This window comes from Archocentrus centrarchus, chromosome 14 (genome assembly GCF_007364275.1).
Source record: "Archocentrus centrarchus isolate MPI-CPG fArcCen1 chromosome 14, fArcCen1, whole genome shotgun sequence".
Taxonomy (NCBI): Eukaryota; Metazoa; Chordata; class Actinopteri; order Cichliformes; family Cichlidae; genus Archocentrus; species Archocentrus centrarchus.
Window position 1 is genome coordinate 20,408,255 of NC_044359.1, and position 19,459 is coordinate 20,427,713.

At 41.6% G+C, this 19,459-nt stretch overlaps 1 protein-coding gene across 5 annotated transcripts in view; it reads right to left on the bottom strand.

Annotated features, from left to right (window-relative positions):
• Window positions 1–3,644: 3,644 nt before the first annotated feature.
• The window catches only part of sptbn2 (spectrin, beta, non-erythrocytic 2), a 55,805-nt gene continuing 39,990 nt past the window's right edge, over window positions 3,645–19,459 (bottom strand). For 2 of the 5 annotated variants that reach the window (XM_030746830.1, XM_030746829.1), the window contains exons 13-40: window positions 18,114–18,267; window positions 17,606–18,000; window positions 17,238–17,501; window positions 16,944–17,155; window positions 16,449–16,586; window positions 16,125–16,344; window positions 15,447–15,983; window positions 14,953–15,155; window positions 14,769–14,859; window positions 14,444–14,590; window positions 13,999–14,262; window positions 13,513–13,737; window positions 13,320–13,409; window positions 12,633–12,911; window positions 12,399–12,529; window positions 12,089–12,293; window positions 11,598–11,972; window positions 11,259–11,503; window positions 11,006–11,144; window positions 10,813–10,897; window positions 10,325–10,521; window positions 10,050–10,177; window positions 9,877–9,952; window positions 9,247–9,324; window positions 8,070–8,248; window positions 7,744–7,917; window positions 7,546–7,588; window positions 3,645–7,435 (exon numbers count right to left, since the gene is read on the bottom strand). In XM_030746830.1, the coding sequence (XP_030602690.1) occupies window positions 7,223–7,435; window positions 7,546–7,588; window positions 7,744–7,917; window positions 8,070–8,248; window positions 9,247–9,324; window positions 9,877–9,952; window positions 10,050–10,177; window positions 10,325–10,521; window positions 10,813–10,897; window positions 11,006–11,144; window positions 11,259–11,503; window positions 11,598–11,972; window positions 12,089–12,293; window positions 12,399–12,529; window positions 12,633–12,911; window positions 13,320–13,409; window positions 13,513–13,737; window positions 13,999–14,262; window positions 14,444–14,590; window positions 14,769–14,859; window positions 14,953–15,155; window positions 15,447–15,983; window positions 16,125–16,344; window positions 16,449–16,586; window positions 16,944–17,155; window positions 17,238–17,501; window positions 17,606–18,000; window positions 18,114–18,267 (5,487 nt within the window). In that variant the 3' untranslated portion in view covers window positions 3,645–7,222. The remainder of the gene's footprint in view (window positions 7,436–7,545; window positions 7,589–7,743; window positions 7,918–8,069; window positions 8,249–9,246; window positions 9,325–9,876; window positions 9,953–10,049; window positions 10,178–10,324; window positions 10,522–10,812; window positions 10,898–11,005; window positions 11,145–11,258; window positions 11,504–11,597; window positions 11,973–12,088; window positions 12,294–12,398; window positions 12,530–12,632; window positions 12,912–13,319; window positions 13,410–13,512; window positions 13,738–13,998; window positions 14,263–14,443; window positions 14,591–14,768; window positions 14,860–14,952; window positions 15,156–15,446; window positions 15,984–16,124; window positions 16,345–16,448; window positions 16,587–16,943; window positions 17,156–17,237; window positions 17,502–17,605; window positions 18,001–18,113; window positions 18,268–19,459) is intronic. The other 3 variants (XM_030746832.1, XM_030746833.1, XM_030746831.1) reach the window with 2 other exon arrangements.

A 19,459-nucleotide genomic window follows, 5' to 3' on the forward strand; every position in this document is an offset into this window, starting at 1 on the left:
ATATCGCCCCCTACTGTTGACCCCCCTCCTCAGTGCCATTGCAAGGGGTTTTATTATTCTAAGCTGCAAATTAAATGTTTTAAATTACTCTTATGTTATCATTTAAATTATAATAAAAACATTTTCTTGTTATATAGCCTCCAGTGCAAAAAATGTGCTTTATACACTCACCAGTCGCTTCATTGGGTAGTTGCAATAATGCAGCAGCAACTCAGTGTATTTAGGCACGTAGACAAAGTCAAGATGACCTGTTTAAGTTAAAACCAAGCATTATGATAGGAAGGAAAAGAAAATTTAAGGGACTTTGAATGTGGCATGGTGGTTGGTGCCAGATGGCCTCGGCTGAGAAGTTCAGAAACTGCTCACAACCATCTCTAGGGTTTGCAGATAATGGTCCCCAAAAGATAAAATCCAGTGAGAAGCAGTTCTCTGGATAAAAATGCCTTGCTAATGCCAGTCAGAGGAGAATGGCCGGAGTGCTTCAAGGTGATTGGGAGGCATCAGCAACTCAAGTAACCACTCCTTACAACCAAGGTATGCAGAGGAGCATGTTTGGGATGTGGAGGAATAGGAGATTCACATCATGGATATGCAACCAGCAAATTTGCAGCAACCATGTGATGCTGTCATGTCAATATGGACCAGAATCTCTGAGGAATGTTTCAAGCATCTTGTTCAATCTGTGCCATGAAAAATGAAGTTCTGAAGGGAAAAAAAGGTCCAACCTAGAACTACCAAGTACTGTACCTAATAAAGTGGCAAGTGAGTGCAGGTAGCAAATGAAAACAAAAGAAAAAGACTGGATATTTTTAAAAACCATATACAACCATCCTCTGTGCACACTGTGATCTGTGATCAGCACACTTTTTTTGTGTGCTGATCAGATTTTAGGAGTGTGCACTGAAATATTCTGTTAATAGGAAAAACACTACAGGAAATGATCAAATAACTCAGTCACACTGCACTGACATAGCTAACAGCAATTTTATGAGTAACACCTTTCCTTTCAATACTGTGGCAGGTCTGTATGTCTGCTGTGAAACAGGTATGCTTACTCCTAGTGTAGCTACACACAGCTGGGCAGTTAATTATCCAGGGCAGTTGAAAACCCTAGGATGAGTATGCATGTCCTTTAAACATCTGTCAAAGTACCTTTTTAATGTAAAGGTATGTGACCATGTTCACATTTAAAAGCAAAAGAAAATACAGTAGAATGCAAACCTCCCATATCTACAATATTGTACATGTCAAATAAAAATGAGAGAAAATAATTAGGCATGGAGGTGAATGGTGTGATATGCTCTATTTCCAAAAGTGTATCACAAATCATTGAATTCAGGGGTTCCAATCACTTCCATGCCAACAGGTGCATAAAACCAAGCACCTAAGTATGCAGACTGCTTCTACAAACATTTGTGAAAGAATGGCTCACTCTCAGGAGCTCAGAGAATTCCAGCGTGGTGCTGTGATAGGATGCCATCTGTGCAACAAGTCCAGTTGGGAAATTTTCTCACTACTAAATATTCCACAGTCAACTGTTAGTGGGATTATAACAAAGTGGAAGTGACTGGGAATGACAGCAACTCAGCCACAAAGTGGTAGGCCACATAAAAATGAGCGGTGTCAGCGGATGATGAGGCGCATAGTGCGCAGAGGTCGCCAACTTTCTGCAGTCAATCGCTGCAGACCTCCAAACTTCATGTGGCCTTCAGATTAGTTCAAGAACAGAGCGTAGAGAGCTTCATGGAATGGGTTTCCATGGCCGAGCAGCTGCATCCAAGCCAAGCTCAATGCAAAGTGTTGGATGCAGTGGTGTAAAGCACGTCGCCACTGGACAGTAGAGCAGTGAAGACGTGTTCTTTGTAGTGAAGAATCACACTTCTCTGTCTGGCAATCTGATGGATGAGTCTGGGTTTGGTGGTTGCCAGGAGAACGGTACTTGTCTGACTGCATTGTGCCAAGTGTAAAATTTGGTGGAGGGGGGGATTATAGTGTGAGGTTGTTTTTCAGGAGCAGGGCTCAGCTTTTAGTTCCAGCAAAAGGAACTCTTAATGCTTCAGCATACCAAGACATTTGGACCATTTCATGCTCCCAACTTTGTGGGAACAGTTTGGGGATGGCCCCTTCCTGTTCCAACATGACTGCATACCAACAACATCTATAAAGACATGGATGAGTGAGTTTGGTGCAGAAGAACGTGACCGGCCTGTACAGAGCCCTGACCTCAACCTGATGGAACGCCTTTGGGATGAATTAGAGCGGAGACTGTGAGCCAGGCCTTCTCATCCAACATCATCTGGAAGAATTGTCAAAAAATTCCCATAAACACTACTAAACCTTTTGGAAAGCCTTCCCAGAAGAGCTTAAACTGTTATAGCTGCAAAGGGTGGGCCGACATCATATTAAACCCTACGGATTAAGAATGGGATGTCACTCAAATTCATATGCGTGTGAAGGCAGATGAGCAAATACTTTTGGGAATATAGTGTATGTGGAACAGTCAGGTTAAGGCTAGCACAGCATGCGGTCACTCTCACATTAACATTTCTTCAATGAGATTACGTGGAAAGGCTGTATGATTAAAAGTGACTGACAGTTTTCATCTTTTATAGAGCCAAATGGTTGCAAAGTAACAAAAGGTGATTGTGCTTTAATTCACAATTATACCTGTGAAAATCACTTTAATATGCTCATGGCTCAGGACCAAATCTCTTTCAGATACTTTTGGCTGCAGGAAACAAAGCCACACCCAGGGTGGCTCCGTGGTTAGCACCATCACCTCACAGTAAGAAGGTTGCTTGTTTAAACCCTGGCCAGGGAATTTGCATCTTCTTTTTGTCTGCACAGGGTTCCTCTGGGTACTCCAGCTTCCTCCCACAGCCCAAAGTTAATTGGTGATTAAAGTGAAGAGGACAAAAGTACTGTACAGTATGAATGCATGGTTAAATGTGCCTTGTAGTCTAAAGTGCTTTGAGTCATCAGTAAGATTAGAAATGCAAATAAATTCTATAGAGAAACTGTCCTTTTCCTTAGGACTGTGATATAATCAATATATTGAGTGCTGATGCAAATGAACTCCATACTGTATATGCCTGTAAGCCATTACATGTCATGTTACTATGGGTTTTAAAATCTCACTGTAATAAAACAAGAACAAATCATTTTCATATTCAAGTTCATGACAACCTGTTCCCTTTAATCTGCACATTGAGCTCATTATTAGCCTTTTTATGTTGTACTTTTCCATGCACTTACTGAACACTGTAACTAATTATTCACAGTTCAAGCTGGGGAAAAAAAAAAAAAAAAAAGCAGCAAGTAAAGCTCTGCTGATTGGAGTCAGCTGTTCCAGTTAAAAGATGAGATTGAAAGTGTCAGCTGTAGAGGTGGCCCTGCCTATAAAGAACGGCACATGAATTCTGGTGACAAAGCGACAGTGTGCTCTTCTTATGAAAGATCGGTTGTCTCGATCAGACCTCTCACAGGATCTTTGAAGACGTGTTATATTTGCACAAAGCTGGGAAACAGCTACAAGATATTCCTGCAGGCATCAGTGTTCACTGAGCCATAGTCAGTTTCTACAACAGTAACAGAAAAAACGATTACAGTCATTTTTTTTCAACAAAAGATTCAACAACATCATGTTCTTGATTAAACCATGTTTTATTATTCCTAATATTAGATGTAGATACACAAGTCAACAAACATTATCTTCAATTTGTAATGAAAATGCTCCACAGCACACTGACATCGTGTGGAAGGGTCTGATATTACAGACAGGTACCTGAAAATGGACAGCAGTTATAATTTTTGCAATAAGTTGCATTAGTAACAGTAGTAGTAATAGTAACAACAGTAGCAATAATGATAATAATAGCAATTAATAATAGTAGTGGTATTAACAACTCTGAATTACAGAGAAAGGAACAGACATTCGTCAAACGTAATGAGAAATGAAGGGAGGAGGACAGGCTTATCAAATGCTGCAAGACAGACCACTGGATGAAAAAATACAAGCTCCCACTAGACAGCAAATGTCCTGCCTTCTTCTAAAAAAAAGGAAGCTCAAATTGTCACCAGTCTGTTTTCAACCATGTGTAATACTTAACAAGTAGTTTTTTTTCTTCATTAAGTACTCCATCGTTACAAATACTCTTAGAATCAAAACGTAACTCTTTGACATCAATAATACATACTTCTCATGTTCTGGTCAAAGCTCACCAGTAGCACAATGTTATTTTAAAAGGATGCCATTTGCAACATCAAATCACAGCCAGTTAAGGACATTTCCACAAGACTGGTTTGCCAGGGTCATTCTGCATTAAATATACAGGGCAGTATTGGTGTGTGTCTGTGTGAGTGTATGAGTGAGTGAGAGAGAGTGAGAGAGAGAGAGAGAGAGCGCTTGTCTACAGTATGTCAAGTATGAGAAATATTTTTGCTTCACATGACCAATTTGGCCAAACTGATTTGAATCATTCACATTCAAAATGAGCTGATAAGAAAATACACTGTGTGACCTTTGAACTTGAACTGCCTAACATCTACTGGATGCAGTTCGCTGTTCAGAGCAGTTGTCGCTAAAGCGGCTCATCCACTGGGGGGGGGGGGACTCCTCCATTCAAAGCTGTGCACAATGCCTGAAAACTCCATTGGCTCGCTTATGTATGCAATGACTTTATTCACCTGGATCCCTCGTTGTAGTTTAGACCGAAACTAACTGAGAGCTCTGTCATACATTCAGGAATGCAAAGACTCACAGTCAGAGACAAAGCAGGTTTGATAAGTTTGGACCACCTGCTGTTAACTGAAGCCAGTTCAATAACCTCAGAGTGGATGTTGAGACATTTCTCTCATTAGCAAATGTTCAGTTGGGATTTGAACATTTAAACAAACTATTTAAACTCCCTGTGTTGTGCTATCACAGCAATTTGTTGTGGCATTGCTATGAACCGACCACTCTTTCATGGATATACACATCCAGGCAATTCTCAAGTTACTTTCAATCTCAGTAAATTACAAATAGTTACTCGAAGCCTGCTTATATTATGGTAATCCATAAAATGCTTATCATCAAGTAGAGCGTTGCATTTTTGCTGTTATAAACAGCAAATTCCCGCTTGGCTGTAAGTGACTGACTCTATCAACCAATTGATATCAAGCCAGAATGTAAGGTTGTGCTGTCTACATTCACAATATACTATAAATGCCCTTTTTAATGTAAATGTAAAGTATGTGAGGAAACTAGCAAGCCTAACACCTATCTTATGTTTACATAATCTGGATTAGGTTGCCATTTGATTTATTTTCACTGCCAACTGATTATTACTTGCTCTCCAATAATGAAGTCCAGTCTATGAAATACATGGCATAGCCTGGACAACAAGAAAGTATAAACCTAGTTGAGGTCATACCACATATGCAAGAGTGCAAGGATCATCAAAGAGAGGTGAGGACTTTCTACATCTCTGCCACAACAAGCAGAGCCTTCTGTGGTTGCTGCTAATCATATTTTACCTGCATATATAATCCACTGACATACATTAGGTCATTGCCACAGGGCATTTTTTTTTTTTTAAACTTTCATATCTTTTTACTTATAAAACTTCCTTTATGATTGAATTATTTGGTGAGTTTGTAAAAACAAAAACAAAAACAAGGGGTTTAGTGTATTTGTAGTGGGTTCAAGTAAGGCTCAGGCTCATATCTCTGTGTTGTAAAGCACATAAAGCGCATTCCTCAGAGCCTATCCAATCTCACCTCCACACACCTCACTTCACCTGTAATGAGATCTGCCAGCCGTCCATCTGTCTCGCTCAGGTCCCTACAGTCTGCCGCAAAAAAAGTGTGCTTCAGCTTTTTATCTATACACACTGCCCCCATGCCTTCACACCAGTAGATGGAGAATGGAAATAGATATGAGAAAACTAAAAACAGAAATAATAACTGTCTCGAGGAACATCGTTATAATAATGTCAGCTTAAGATATTTTAAAACCGAAAGAAAACGCTTTATGAAATCATTCCAGTGATATTAATTTGTGTTTCTGCCTGTTTTTTGATTTTGAGTACCAAAAAGCAGCATCCATCTGGCAACGCTTAATCAGAAATAACAAACATGCAAAGTCCACAGCACCACAACTCTCACACACACACACACACACACACACACACGCACACACGCTAGAAAACTAATCTTCTCTGCTTTATACAGAAATAAGAAAAAGTTGAAAATCAAGCAGAAAAGATCACTCAAAAAGAAATAATCAAATACAGGCAAAATTAGAGATAAAATAAAAAATAAAACCACTTATTAAATATATATTATTTTTCCAATGAAAATTTTGATCACTTACTGCACACTGCTAAAATTTAATGAGCTTTATTTTCCTGTCAAAACACCTCATAAACTGTCATTCCTAAAAAAAAGAAAGAAAAAAAAAAGAAAAGAAAAAAAAAAGAACAAGAAAAAAAACAAAGAAAACAATTTAATACAAACAATGGCGAGCCCGACATTCTCCACAACTTTAACCAAATTTCTTTCCACAACATAAATCAAGATTATCTACTATCAAATTAGTCTTTGTCAAGCCAGCAATTGAAAAAGATAAATAGTAATAATAATAATACCAATAATAGTGATATTAATAACATCAATACCAAGAACAGAAGAAGAAATGTAAATGTGATCCGTCCCAAAAGAGAGCAGTTAAAATTAGGGAAATGAAACCAAAATGCAGCAGATTGGAAAACCATCTTTTTTTTTTTTTCAGGTTTTTTTTGTGTTTTTTTGAGAAACAGTATCACAACAGGGTTAGCTAATCAAGACTCACCGAAGAGCAAATACTCCTACTGAGGAAGACCCAGTTTGGTAGACTGGAACTGTACTGGGACTAACTCCCTGCTAATGCCAACCACACCTGGTCTGGACTCGGACTAATGAGCTCTGCTGGTCTCAAACTGGGTGAGGGCTCTGATTGTTGGGTGCAGCTAAAGTGAAACAGACTGGATGAACGATAAAATAAATGACAGATAAAACCAGCGAGGGAGAGAATAAGAGAACGAAAAAGGTTTTCTCAGCTACGTGACGCAGCTGCTGACAAATTCCTTGGGGTCTGCACAGAGAGCAGTGTGTTTGTATGACCTGTTTGTACTTTCCTTTCTGTTTGCCTCAGTTTATTGAAATTTTAACAAATTTAGTTCCCATCCACTTAACAAATGTTCTATTTCTTCTTGCCAAAAAAGCTGAACCTCTTCTCACGATCCTTCTCTTTCCCCTCCTTGTTGCGCATGGTAACGCCTCCAGCTTCACCTGAGCTCGGCGAGATGGGAGGCATCGTCATGGCACGGCTGAGGGCCCGTGGACCTACGGGCGAGTCTCCCGATTCTTTTGGAATGGAGCAAAGGATGGACTGAATCCAGGAGCTCATTTCCGCCTTTCAACAGAAAAAAAGAGATTGGTTACGTTTCACATTTAACTAAATGTGCACAAACCTAATTTGCATTTAAGTATCTGAGCATCATAAATCTGTGATGTGCATCTCACCTCATCCTTTGCTTGGAACAGGTACTCCTTCCCATCCCCTAACCTGCAGTAACAGGGTTGAAAAGGTAAACACTTACATTTCAAAGTCTAATACACATCACTGTTTCACCAGTCTTCCTGTTTCACTATGACCTTTAGTCATTACATCTAATAGAGGGATCGCTGTAATAGAATCTTTTTTAATATCACTCTTCTCACCTGAGCTTGAATACATTTTTCCTCTTCTTATAGTCATGGGCTACTTCACACACAGCCTCTGCCAAGCTGATGGGCACCTCTCCATGGTATGGAATACCATTGCTAGCACTCTTGCTGTCTTTATAGAAACCGAGACTTCCTTTTCTTAGGACACAATACACATTCTGCCAGGACCTGTGGGAACAAATGAACAGGATCAGGATTAAGAAGACATAAAACAGGAGTGAGACAAAAGGCTGAAGTTAGACAGTTCTACATACAAACTAAAACCATGTCACCATTTCTCTGCAATTCCTCTTATAATGCACGTGACCGACCCTTCTCACCTGCTAGCTGCCTTTTTGCTGTGAGACTCCATCTCCTGTTTCCGACAGAGCATCCCCTCCATGGCCTCCGGCTCTGACTCTGCTGCGCCTCTGCTCGGTAAAGTGGCAGACGGGTCGAGGCGAGAAGATGCCAGTCCGCTGTCTCGACCCGGTCCGTTCACCGACTCAGACTCCGAGCCCTGTGGTTGAAACCAGGACATGAATGGTGGTGAGGGGGTAGAAATGAACACGGCTGGATGGAAGCGGTGATTAGCAAAGCAGCCATTCACGAAAAGCCATGATGACGTCTGCTTTGACAGCACTGTATGATTACCTGAGATAACAGCATAGTGTGGGTTCAGGAGGGCTACATAATCACACAGCATACTGACGTTGCACAGACAAGATTATAGTCGCTCTTACGGGTAAAACATACAATTAAAATAACCAGACATACAGGAAACAGGTATGCTCCACTAAACGTGTTCTTAAAATTATTCAAAAATAATTTAAAACTGCCTCAGCCTCTTCAGCCAAATCAAAACTGTAAATGAATGAATATAACTATGAATGAATAACTCTACACGGACACAAAAACACACACTCAATTACAGTTCACATCTAAGACTTGAGATATGGAGATCCTAGAAATAGTGTAGGTGAAGTGTTGTGGCTCTAATGTAGCTTATCAATCTTAAAAAAACTATCCACACACTACAGGATTTCTTCTGAAGTTTTGTGACTAGTAGGAAGCAGAAGCTCAGGGTACCTCCACCAAAAGACTGACACTCAAAAGGCAGCTCGCACACATGGATAAAGACTAAAACAAGCTACATATAAATTAGCTTTGAACAGCTACATTTATCACCACATTTACTCTGGACTCCACATACAGTCACTCCTGTCCTGGTCAATATGAGCACATATATAAAAGCCGATTTGATCCATGAAAATAGTGTGTTCATGAATCTGCATCATGCCTTTAAACAGCAATGGGACTTGTTAATGATAGGTGTAGCTCATGAATAAATAAAGCAATGGCTGCATCTGTGGCAGAGAGCAATGGCTTCTCAGTGGAAGAAAAAAGGCATTGCAGTTGACCAGGAGCTGAGCGGAGGCTGTGATGGGGACGGGGGGGGGGGGGGGGGGGGGGGGGGGGGGGGGGTAGCTACAAAGCTGACCATGGCTTGGTACTCACACGCTCCTGCTGCTTTGGCTTACACACACGTTTAGGCTCTGATTTCTTTCCCACTGACAACGATAGCGATAATGACTGCTGACAAAAACGTAATAAGAAATTGTTAAGACGTCTGTGGCAAAAAGGTGAATGTCAGGATATGGCTTGCACTTGTAGAACTTCAGAGACAGAAATGGCTCTTTTCCATTTAGTGATCTGTAGTATCAGTCGATCAGAGGTTTACAACAGTGCTGTCCACAAGCAGTCATCCATCACCTCTAACACATGAAGTCACTGGGTACTTATTCTCATCTGCCAGTGAAGAGAATCACTCGTGTAACATGTATGAATTCAAAATTTAAAACAGTTTTCTTTCCAGAATCCAAAACAAAGCGTGCCTCTATATTATCAATATATTTGTCAAGCAAAGGTCAACTACTTCCTAATGTAAATTAATTACTAATATACAGCTTGGATTTGTTCTTCATAAATTAGGCCAAAGTGTCTGAGTGGATATGAATTTTAATGACCTATTTTATAATATGGGAAATCAAGGAAAACAATGTGGTGGGCTGCATGTTAATGTATGCTGGAAACTTGGTAGAATTAATGAAACCCTTGCAGCATGTGGGGATCCAAAACGTATCTTACCTGAGATGTGTCATTGTCGCTGTGTACTCCGTTCACTGACACTGACTGATTGAGTGTGGTCTGGTCCAGACTGGTTCTATGTTTAAGAGGAAAAGAAAGCATGCTCATTTTATTCTTTTAGTTTGTTTTTGTTTTACACTGTTCTGCTCTACCATAACTACTCTTTGGTGTACCTGGCTGCAGAATCGTGTGCTTGACTTTCTGCCTCAGACTGCGGCACTTCTTCTGCTGGTGGTGGAGTAGGCGGTCGCCGTGCTCTCTCCTCTTCCTCTCGCCTCCTCTGAATCTCATGCTCCTCAAGCTAAACAATGGAAAACCATTAGCCATTGCTCAATGTAATCCCCAATGAGTGAAGCTTTTATTGCCCAAATTACAGATGATGCAAGATGTACTAATATCCTATGCATCTACCAGTGTACTCCAGAACAAACCAAACCCCTCTACTTACTGTAGTGAGTTTCTCCAGCTGAACGAAGCGCTCTTCCCAAGCTGCGGCAAGTTTCTCAAAGGCCTCATGGCGTTTAATTAGACTCTCTACCTCATCCACATTTGCGCCCAATTCTGCCGCTCGAACCAGTGGTTCTTGCCCTGCCAGCCAAGACTCTGCCACATAAGCATCACGTCCAAACTGCAACACCTCCAGCACTGAGATGAAGGCAACCAAAGGCCACAATATAGAGAGAAAAACAAAGCAAAAGAGAGCGGATGAGAAAAAAATGAAATGTAATTCACTGTATGATGCAGTCCCCACAGTGTATCGACAGTTGCGCTGTGTCTCTGCATTGCATTGGCCTTTAAACCTGAGATACCGGTGTACATTTTATCTACCATCTCTAACCTGTAGCAACATGCCTACAAGAATGTGCACTTTCATCATGGCTCTGTTAGATTAAATGTACCCGTACCCATACACACTCCAAAAATGCTAAGCCATACCAATTTGCAAGTGGTCCATCTTGTCTTGCCATTTTTTGTTGATCTTGTCTCTCTTTTCCTGGAGTTGAGCCAGTTTTTCTCGGATCTGTAAATCAAGAAAGGTTCAGTGAATTTCTGTTCTCAAGTCAACATTTTCTGTACAATGTACTGCTCTGTCTGAAGATAACAGTAAATGGGACCTGTTGTAAAATACCTCATCAGATGCATAGTGGTTTTTGTTGATCAGAGTATTTCCCATCTCAATACAAGCAGTGAAGCTGTCTGTTCTGGCCTCAATCTCTGATTTGATGTCTTGATGATTTGCAATTACCAACCCTGCAGAAGATACATCCCTGGAAAAAACAGGAGACAGAGATTACATATGAATAAATATGTCATTGTTCTGGTGTTTTTTTTTTGTTTTTTTTTTACAGTAACTGGAAAATTAAGCAGAAAATGACATTAACCTGGGGCTGTCATGTGCATCAATCTGCAAGTTGACCCCATCCATCCAGAGCATGAGGTCTCGCACCATGTTGAAAAAGCGGAATTTCTCCACGGTGTCCAGCAGGAGGAGCCTGCGGGCCTCGCCAGCCTCAAGCAGACCCTCCCAGGCAGAAGTCACAGCATGTTCACTTCTGTGAATGTCATCAGCTTTCTCACCAGCATAGGCCTTCTGCAGACGTGCTGCATCATCCTGCACCTGATTCACCTAGGAATTCAAAGGGGAAGAGTGATGTTTGGTGTTGTATTCATAAATTCGTTTGGCATCTAAAATGAAATTGCTTTATCAAGTGATAACGGACCTGTCCACTGAGGGCCTGGATGTCATGTTCAAGAGCAGTGTGCTGTCTGTGTAGATGTTGGACAGTGTTCAGGTCACGGCCAAGCTCAGAAGGCAGCGTTTCCCTCTTCTCCTTAACACGCCCAAGCACCTCCATGGCATCTTGATGGAAGCGGTGTAGCTCATAGGAAGCTGCCAACATTTGTGTGCGTGTGTCAATCAGCTCCAGCAAATCAGCCCAGGCCTCGTTTAAACCGTCCTTCCATTCAGCAACACTGGCGTTCTCAGGATGACCCGACTCAATCAGGTCATCTGCCAGCCCATTTACACCATCTACACGCTCTTGGCCGATAGTGCTGGTGTCACGAGCAAACTCCCGGAACTTGTCCCTCAGCATCTGTAGAAAGAAAAATCAGGGCAAAAGGGAACAACATAATTAATTCAGCTACATTTCCCTGAGCTTCCATGTCTCCAAAGCATGCTACTGAGAAAAAGAAAAAAAAAAAAGCTCACTGTGACATGTTCATAGTCCTGTCCTAGTTCATGGGAGCCAGCAACAACCTCCCTCTCAGCAATCCACTGTTCCAGGTCATCCACCTCTCTCTTCAGCTGGGTCAGCCGCAGTCTCTCCTGAAGCCGTCCACGACGCTCCTCAGCAAGGTCCTTCAGGCCTGCGTACAGCTTGTCTACTTGGGCTTGTCGTAAGGTGATTCTTTCACTGTTTAATTGAAAATGAGAGACGTTTGGTTATGGGTGTCCATCTCTATTCATTACAAGATTGAGTACCACAGCTGAAAATGTTCAAAACTCCTTGTGCCCTCACCTCTCTGGGTGTTCATTGTTGACCATGAGACGACTGCTGTTGGCCAGTTGGTGGATGGTTTGGGCGTAGTCTTCAAGTGCCTGCTCAAGGATCTGGTGCTTCTTGACCATCACTAAAGCATTTTGCTCATCCTGGGAGAAAAACAGAAAATTACTAAATTTCTCAAAACACAAGTTTGAGGGAAAAAAAAACTGCATTAAAAGCAATTTAATGTCTCACTTTACCCCGGCTTACCTTGGCCTTTTCTTCTGACATCATGTGGAGCTCCTGCTCTCCCATCCAGGCCTCCGCCTCTGCTGCATCAGCATAGAACTGCTGGGCACGGTTGGCCTCTATTAGACGGGCATGACGTTTGTCTGTCTCGGCAATGAGTTGGTCCCAAAGGTCCTTCAGTTCAATAAGGCGATCTTCTAGAACAGACTGTCTTTCGCCATCCACCTGGCTCTGAGTCTTGCCTCGTCTATGGATGTCATCAATGCGAGGCTGATGGCCTTGGATCTCCTTTTGCAAAGTCTGATTCACAACGAGACACAACGCTCAATTTTCTTGGTGGGTTAGCAACTTCTGCTCTTCAGAACCTCTCCATACTCAGTGAAAGTGTTTGTTTAAAGTATTTAGACTCTTGCAAGTAAAAGTTCATGAATACCCAGATTATGGCCTTGATTACCCATAAAATGATGTTTTATCTCCATGATGGCTGTTACTGTGTTCAATAAAGACATAAAAAGTACAACTTCTCATGTGTTATAAGTTTAGTCAGATTGTGCTTGTCTATACCTGTCACTTTTATGAGTAATCAATGCCAAAAAAAAAAAAAAAAACTATCCTCCTTAAGTTACTTACAATGCAACAACTAATAATAATAATAATAATAATAAATTGTAACTTGGTCACTTTATATGGAAAAAGCTGTGACTGCACCTGGTTCTTCTTGATTAGCAGCTGTACAGTGGGCAGGTCTTTTCCATGATCTGTGGAGGTTGCTATGGGCATCCTTTCTTTCACCCACAGCTGAGAGAAAAAAAAAAACATCAGGAAAAAACAGGATATTTTATTTGAGATAGTCAGAAAATGTTTATCCCATTGATGGAATCAATGAGGTAATCCCACTCACAATTTCATCCTCCAGGTCTCTGTTGAACTGATGTGCTTCTTTGGAGGCGAGCAACTGCTGCCTTCTAAGTTTGAGAGGCTCCTGAAGGCCGGCGAAGTTGTCAGTGACACGCCTTTGCTGACCATCTATCTCAGTCAGTCCAGCATCTTCCTGGGACAGAGCCAGAGCCTGAGACTTCAGGGCATGCACCTCCTTCTCTCTGACCTCCATTTGATGCTCCAACATCTACACAGAGACAGTACACACATTAAAGACACAAAGGTATAACATTTACTTCTGCTAAGCAAACATGGCTACTTCCACTACATTCAGTTAGCAAGGCTGGAATCTAAATATATATGCGATATTAATCCCCAGAAGAAACGCTATCTAAAACATGTTTAAAATCTCTCTCTAAAGTGAGGTTTTTCAGCCCTTTTGAAACTTGTTTATAAGACTAAATTTGATAATTTGATGACACTGCTTTACTTGCACCGTGCAGTATACCTGGTGCTTCTTGAGGAGGATGTTCACGCTGGTCAGATCTTTTCCATAGTCATCACTATGCAGCTGACTCTTAAGGTTTTTCAACCAGACATCCAGGGCGGAGCAGCTTTGTGTGAAGAGCTCTGCTCTGTTAGCATCAAATAAGCACTGAGCCTTGGTGCGGGTTGTGCCCTCCAGCTCCTCCCACTGACGCTGCAGGTCCTCCAGGGTCTGCTGGACAACAGGTTTCAGCTCAGGCTTCTCAGCAACCAGTGCCTGGCCCTCCTGTAAGAGATGAGACACAATTCAAGCTTGAACTTCATTAATCTGCTTTTTTCTCAAAGTCAGTGCTTTTTTTCCAGGTTCCCTAATGTAAAGGCAAATAAATGAATGAAATGAAATCTAGCTTCAAAATGGCTCTCTATGAATGTTATCATTATGTATTTACTGATTAAAATGGCCACACCTTATCAATTTTGTCTAGCCAGTCTTTGTTGGAGGCCAGCTCTGCCATGAAGGCCTGATGTTTCTGCCACTTGCTGTGAAGATTTCTGGCCTCATCATAAGACATGTCCTGAGCTGTCAGCATCTTCTCATTGATCCATAAAGTGAGCTACAAAAAAAAGAGAATAGCATTTTAAAATGATTCATTTTTATGTAAGTTTGTAATTACATTATTATGACCAAAAAACCCATTTCTGTTCACAATACAAGTTAACTTTTCAATATTTGTCCCTTGCCCATCATTATTCATTTATTTATATTTTAATTGGACTAAGACATATTTTTACCTCCTGTCCATCTTGGAGGAAGTGCTGAAGTTCACGGTTATCCTTAAGTTTGGCCAGCAGTTCATTTGCAGCCTCTTTATTCTTAAGATGTCTGGAGAAAATAAACAAGAAATGTTTAGCATTCAAACATCTAATTAAAAAAAAAGTACATCATATCAGTTTTTCTTTCTTCTTTTATTCTAACCTTTCCTGGATTGAATCAACTTTTTCCTGGATCTTATCAGAGTTCGCATTAGAGTCATTAATGAGGCGCCTTCCAGCTTCCACCACACCAGTTATCTTCTCTTCACTGGCCTCTGTGGTGGTGAGGAAATCCTCATGCTTCTTGATGGCTTCCTCTGCTGCCTGAAGACTGGTGGGCATCTCTGTGTGGGACAGCACGTACTCCTACAAAGAGACGGAGAGAGAATGAATGTTAAACACCGCTTCAGACGCAGTGCTTATTTGCAATGATCTAATTCCAATGATTTGGGTTTTAGTGGATTTATTTATTCATACAACAGAGTAAGAATAAGACATTTAAAAACGTGCAGAAATTTTCTTTACCAATAAAATATCAGATCTTTTTTTCCTCAGAAACTCTCAGTTAATTGCTTTGAGCCAATAAGGCAAAAAGTTATTTCAGTAAACCCATAGGTGTTTGGCAAAGGCTTCATTCCTACAGTGTATTTCCCTAACCTGGCTGTTGAGGAAGGCCTCCGCCTGCTTTGCATCCCTCAGGAAAGTCTGGAAGTCGAAGGCTTGGGCCAAAAGGCTGTGGCGATTCTCCCACATGCGACGCAACTCATGCCAGCCAGTGTCTAATGCCTGGAGCCTCTGGGCCAGAAACATGTGCTGGGCATCTGTCTGACCTTGGGTCACCTCCTCACCAACCGCGCGCATCTTTTCATAGTCCTCCTTATAGTTATCCACCTCGTTCTTGATGCTCTCATGCTGGGCTAGCAAACTCTCAGCCTCAGGCAGAGAAGTGGGAATGTCCTCTGAGGCCACAGCTGTCTGAGTGCGGGACAGCCAGGACTGGAAGTCATCCAGATCCCTAAGGAAACCCTGTAACTTGCTAGCTTCCCCCAGTGACTCTTCCCGCCGCTTCATGGTAGCATTCAATTCCTCCCACACCTCTTGAATTTCTGCCAAGCGTCCTTGGATCTCACCAGCCTGATCTGGATGCTCCTTGGCCAACTTTTCTGCCTCATTTCTCAAGTCATCCAATTTTCCCTGAAAAGATAGAAAAAAAAACTGTATGAACTATAACAAAATACCTCATCATGAAACCCCAAATAATACCATTTTTATTTTGCCTTGTTTCATTTGTGTTCTGTTCCCATCTTTCACCCATTATAACTACACCTCCCATACCTGGATAGCCTCAAGGTCCCTCTCCATGCCAGTGAGTTTGCGTTGTAGTGCCATCACTCCAGCCAAGTCATTGCCAAGACTCTGAGTAGATTCAATGACTTTGGTCTTTTCCTTCATCCAACTCTGGATCTCATTACACTCGAGGTGGTAATTCTGGATGTTGAGGGCCGACTCGAGAGCCTGTTTCTTTTGCCCAGCCAGTTGTTGAAACTCCTTCCATCTAGACACAACAGTACATAAGGCTTAAAATGCTAACCACAGAGCCTGTAGAATAATATACATTCCTGTGTAGGAAGCGGGTTATAAGTCATAAATGTAGCTGACCTGTTGTTTAGTTGGTCTGTTGTCTTGTGGATTTGGTCTTTGTTACAGTTGTCTGAGCTCAGCAGCTGCTCAGCCACCTGGTCCACATCAGTGACACGAGCACCTAGGTTGTTCATCTCAGGTTCCAGTGTCTCAAATCTATATGCATAAATAAAACACAGCTATTAATTCGCTCATTCTAAAAAGTCTACCAAGTCTTATCTAATGTAGACACTTACATACATTATAGTGGATTTAACACTAAGTTTATACTTTTAAGATTAGAGCTTAGATTAGAATAATGTAATTGTTCTTGGTGAGTGCTGTCAGAATTTTCATCTTTATATTTCTTAACATTAATTCAAGTGTTAGATTACACAAATGTAATAGTTTTATTGATTTCTTGTTTGTCATTTCACAACTGTACGTTTCAGCTTCAGTCTTTCAAACATGAAAAGGTTTTGAAGAAGAAGAATTCATCTGTCATCATGTTTTAGCATTCTTCCCTCTCCTCACCTTTGCTGTACAACCTCCAAGTCTTCCAGTTTTGTAGGGATCTCCATGCCATGCAACCACTGCTCCTTTTCCTCCACCCAGAGCTGACAAGCACCAGCTTCACTGAACATGCGATAGAGGGCCAAGGCACCTTCCAGAGCCTGCCGTCGAGCTGCTGACAGGGACTCCAGTTCTTGATAGCTTTGCTCAATAGCAGGCAGACGACCATCCACCTACAGTCAGCAATAAACAGTAATTTAGTACTGCAAAGAGCATACCGTCATGGAAAAAGTATGAAAAACAAAGCTCCCATACTTGAGGGTAATGTATGTAGGCCTGTGGCAGTGCTTGAGCCTGTTCGTGCAGGGAGTCGATAAGGGGGTGGTGACTCTGGATCTCCTCTTCTATCTCCCTCTGCTTACGAGCTAGAGTTTGAGTAGAGAACTCATCATGGCCCACGTCCTGACTGGACACCTGTCTAAGTGTCTCCATGATCCATGCTTCCATGTCATTGGCATCTGTTTGAAACTGGTGCAGGGCCACTGCTTCCTTAAGGCTCTGCTCTCTTTGCTTAGTTGTCTGAGAAACATCACGTACAAGAAAATTACGAGCAGAAAAGGAATATTTGTAGTAAGTAGCTTTATACTGTACATTTAACAATAAGAATCATGATGAACATTTACCTCCTCCAGATGGGTCCACTGTGCACGGATGTCTTGAATTCTCTCAGTGACTTCTGGAGCTCCAAAGTGTCCCTCTTTAACCAAATCTTCTCCAGCAGCAATGCTGTTACTCAGGGGGCCATAGCGGGCTGCCATTTCATCCCTGAAAGCCTCATGTTTACTGAGTAGGTGAAGGGCAGAAGAAAGGTCACGGCCACAGTCTCCACTAGCCAGGATCTGTTCCTGCTCTCTGATCCAGGCTGCCTCCTCTCCGAGATCCCACAGGAACTGCCACAGACGCCGTGAGTCCTCTAGGCGCTCTCTGCGTTTCACAGCAAGCTGACCAAGCTCTTCATAGGCTTGACCCAGCAGCTCAACCTTCTCACTAACTAGTCCAGGCTCGCAAGGTTTATAGGCTTGTGATTAGAAAAGGCAGGAACACACAGAATTTAGATACTGTGCATAAAATGGTCAGACTAAAATGCATGTTCTGTACAGAAAATGTGTAAGACCATGTCTGAAGACTTACCCTGCTCATAGGATGTGAAGCGCTTTGCAGCTCCCTGCACTCCCTTGATCCTCTCTGCCTGGGCAGAAATGTCAGCCTCTACCAGAGTGTGTTTTTGCAGTAGATCTAACACATCATGCAAATGTTTTCCACTGTCCTGCGACTGCAGGCGACCCTGAAACAAACAGAAAGCACAATCCAGTTGAATATTTATCTATTTTATCTTGTGAAAACTTACATTTAACAAAAGCTCTAAACTCCTGATAAAGGTGAACTGGGTTATAAATAATTGATAAGCTATCGTTTGCAACTTGTAACATACTAAACTACGAAGAAGAGAAGAAAAAAACAATTTAAAAAAATCAATAATAATGAGTATTTTTCAACAATTTTGACAAGCCTTAATCGCACACCTTGCCACCACCTAAAACCCATTTTTAAATTAAAAAAACAAAACAAAACTGTGATACAATATGTGAAGTCACTGAGTACTGAGTAAAGTTTAAATTAACCAAAGTGAAGCTGTGGGAGATTCCATATAAACACATCACTCAGAGCTATACACAAGACAAGTAGGGGTACAGAGTGTATGCCAGCAACCTCCACATCCAGGTAGCTGAGATTTTATACTGCCTTATCACCCCACTCTCCTGGTCCGCATCATTCATAATACCCTTATAGGGTCAGATTACCCCAAAATTATATTTACATATATTACCTCAGGCCCTCAGTGACATTTATCCATCTAAAATCCACAAAACCTGTTGTGAGTTGTTTCATGTAAAAGTAGTATTTTCTATTTTACCAACCATAATCACTCTGGCAATCAGGAAACACCAGCATCTACACTGGCCAGTCAAAATGAATTCATGTCAATAATGTCACCACTAGGGTTTAATATTTTTCCCGAAAATGACATGAATCAAATCCCGGGAAATGACGAGCCATTTCCCGGGAATCCCGGGAAAAAGTTTATTTATTTTTTTATTTTAATCAGGCCTTCTGTAGCCTGTGTCGGCCTTAACCTATTGTGATATTGTAGAGGTAGCTTTCCAGCTATGTCCTGTTATGCCCAGTAGGGGGCAACGTCGGCTTGATTAACGCAATAAAACCTACATCTCGACATTGGAGTGCTCGAGCTATGCGGTGTTGTATCGTTCCTCAACACTCCCTTAACAAATATAATTCGAATATTCCTGCATTGTACATGGAATTATACCAAGATATTTTACAACTGCTGGTGCAAAACAATACGGTTCATCTCCACAGCATTGATAAAGGCTCAGCCACGCTGTCGTGGCGACATCTGTTACGCTATATCTCCACCAGTGGAACGCTGTAATAGTCATTGAAAAGTTAACTACCGT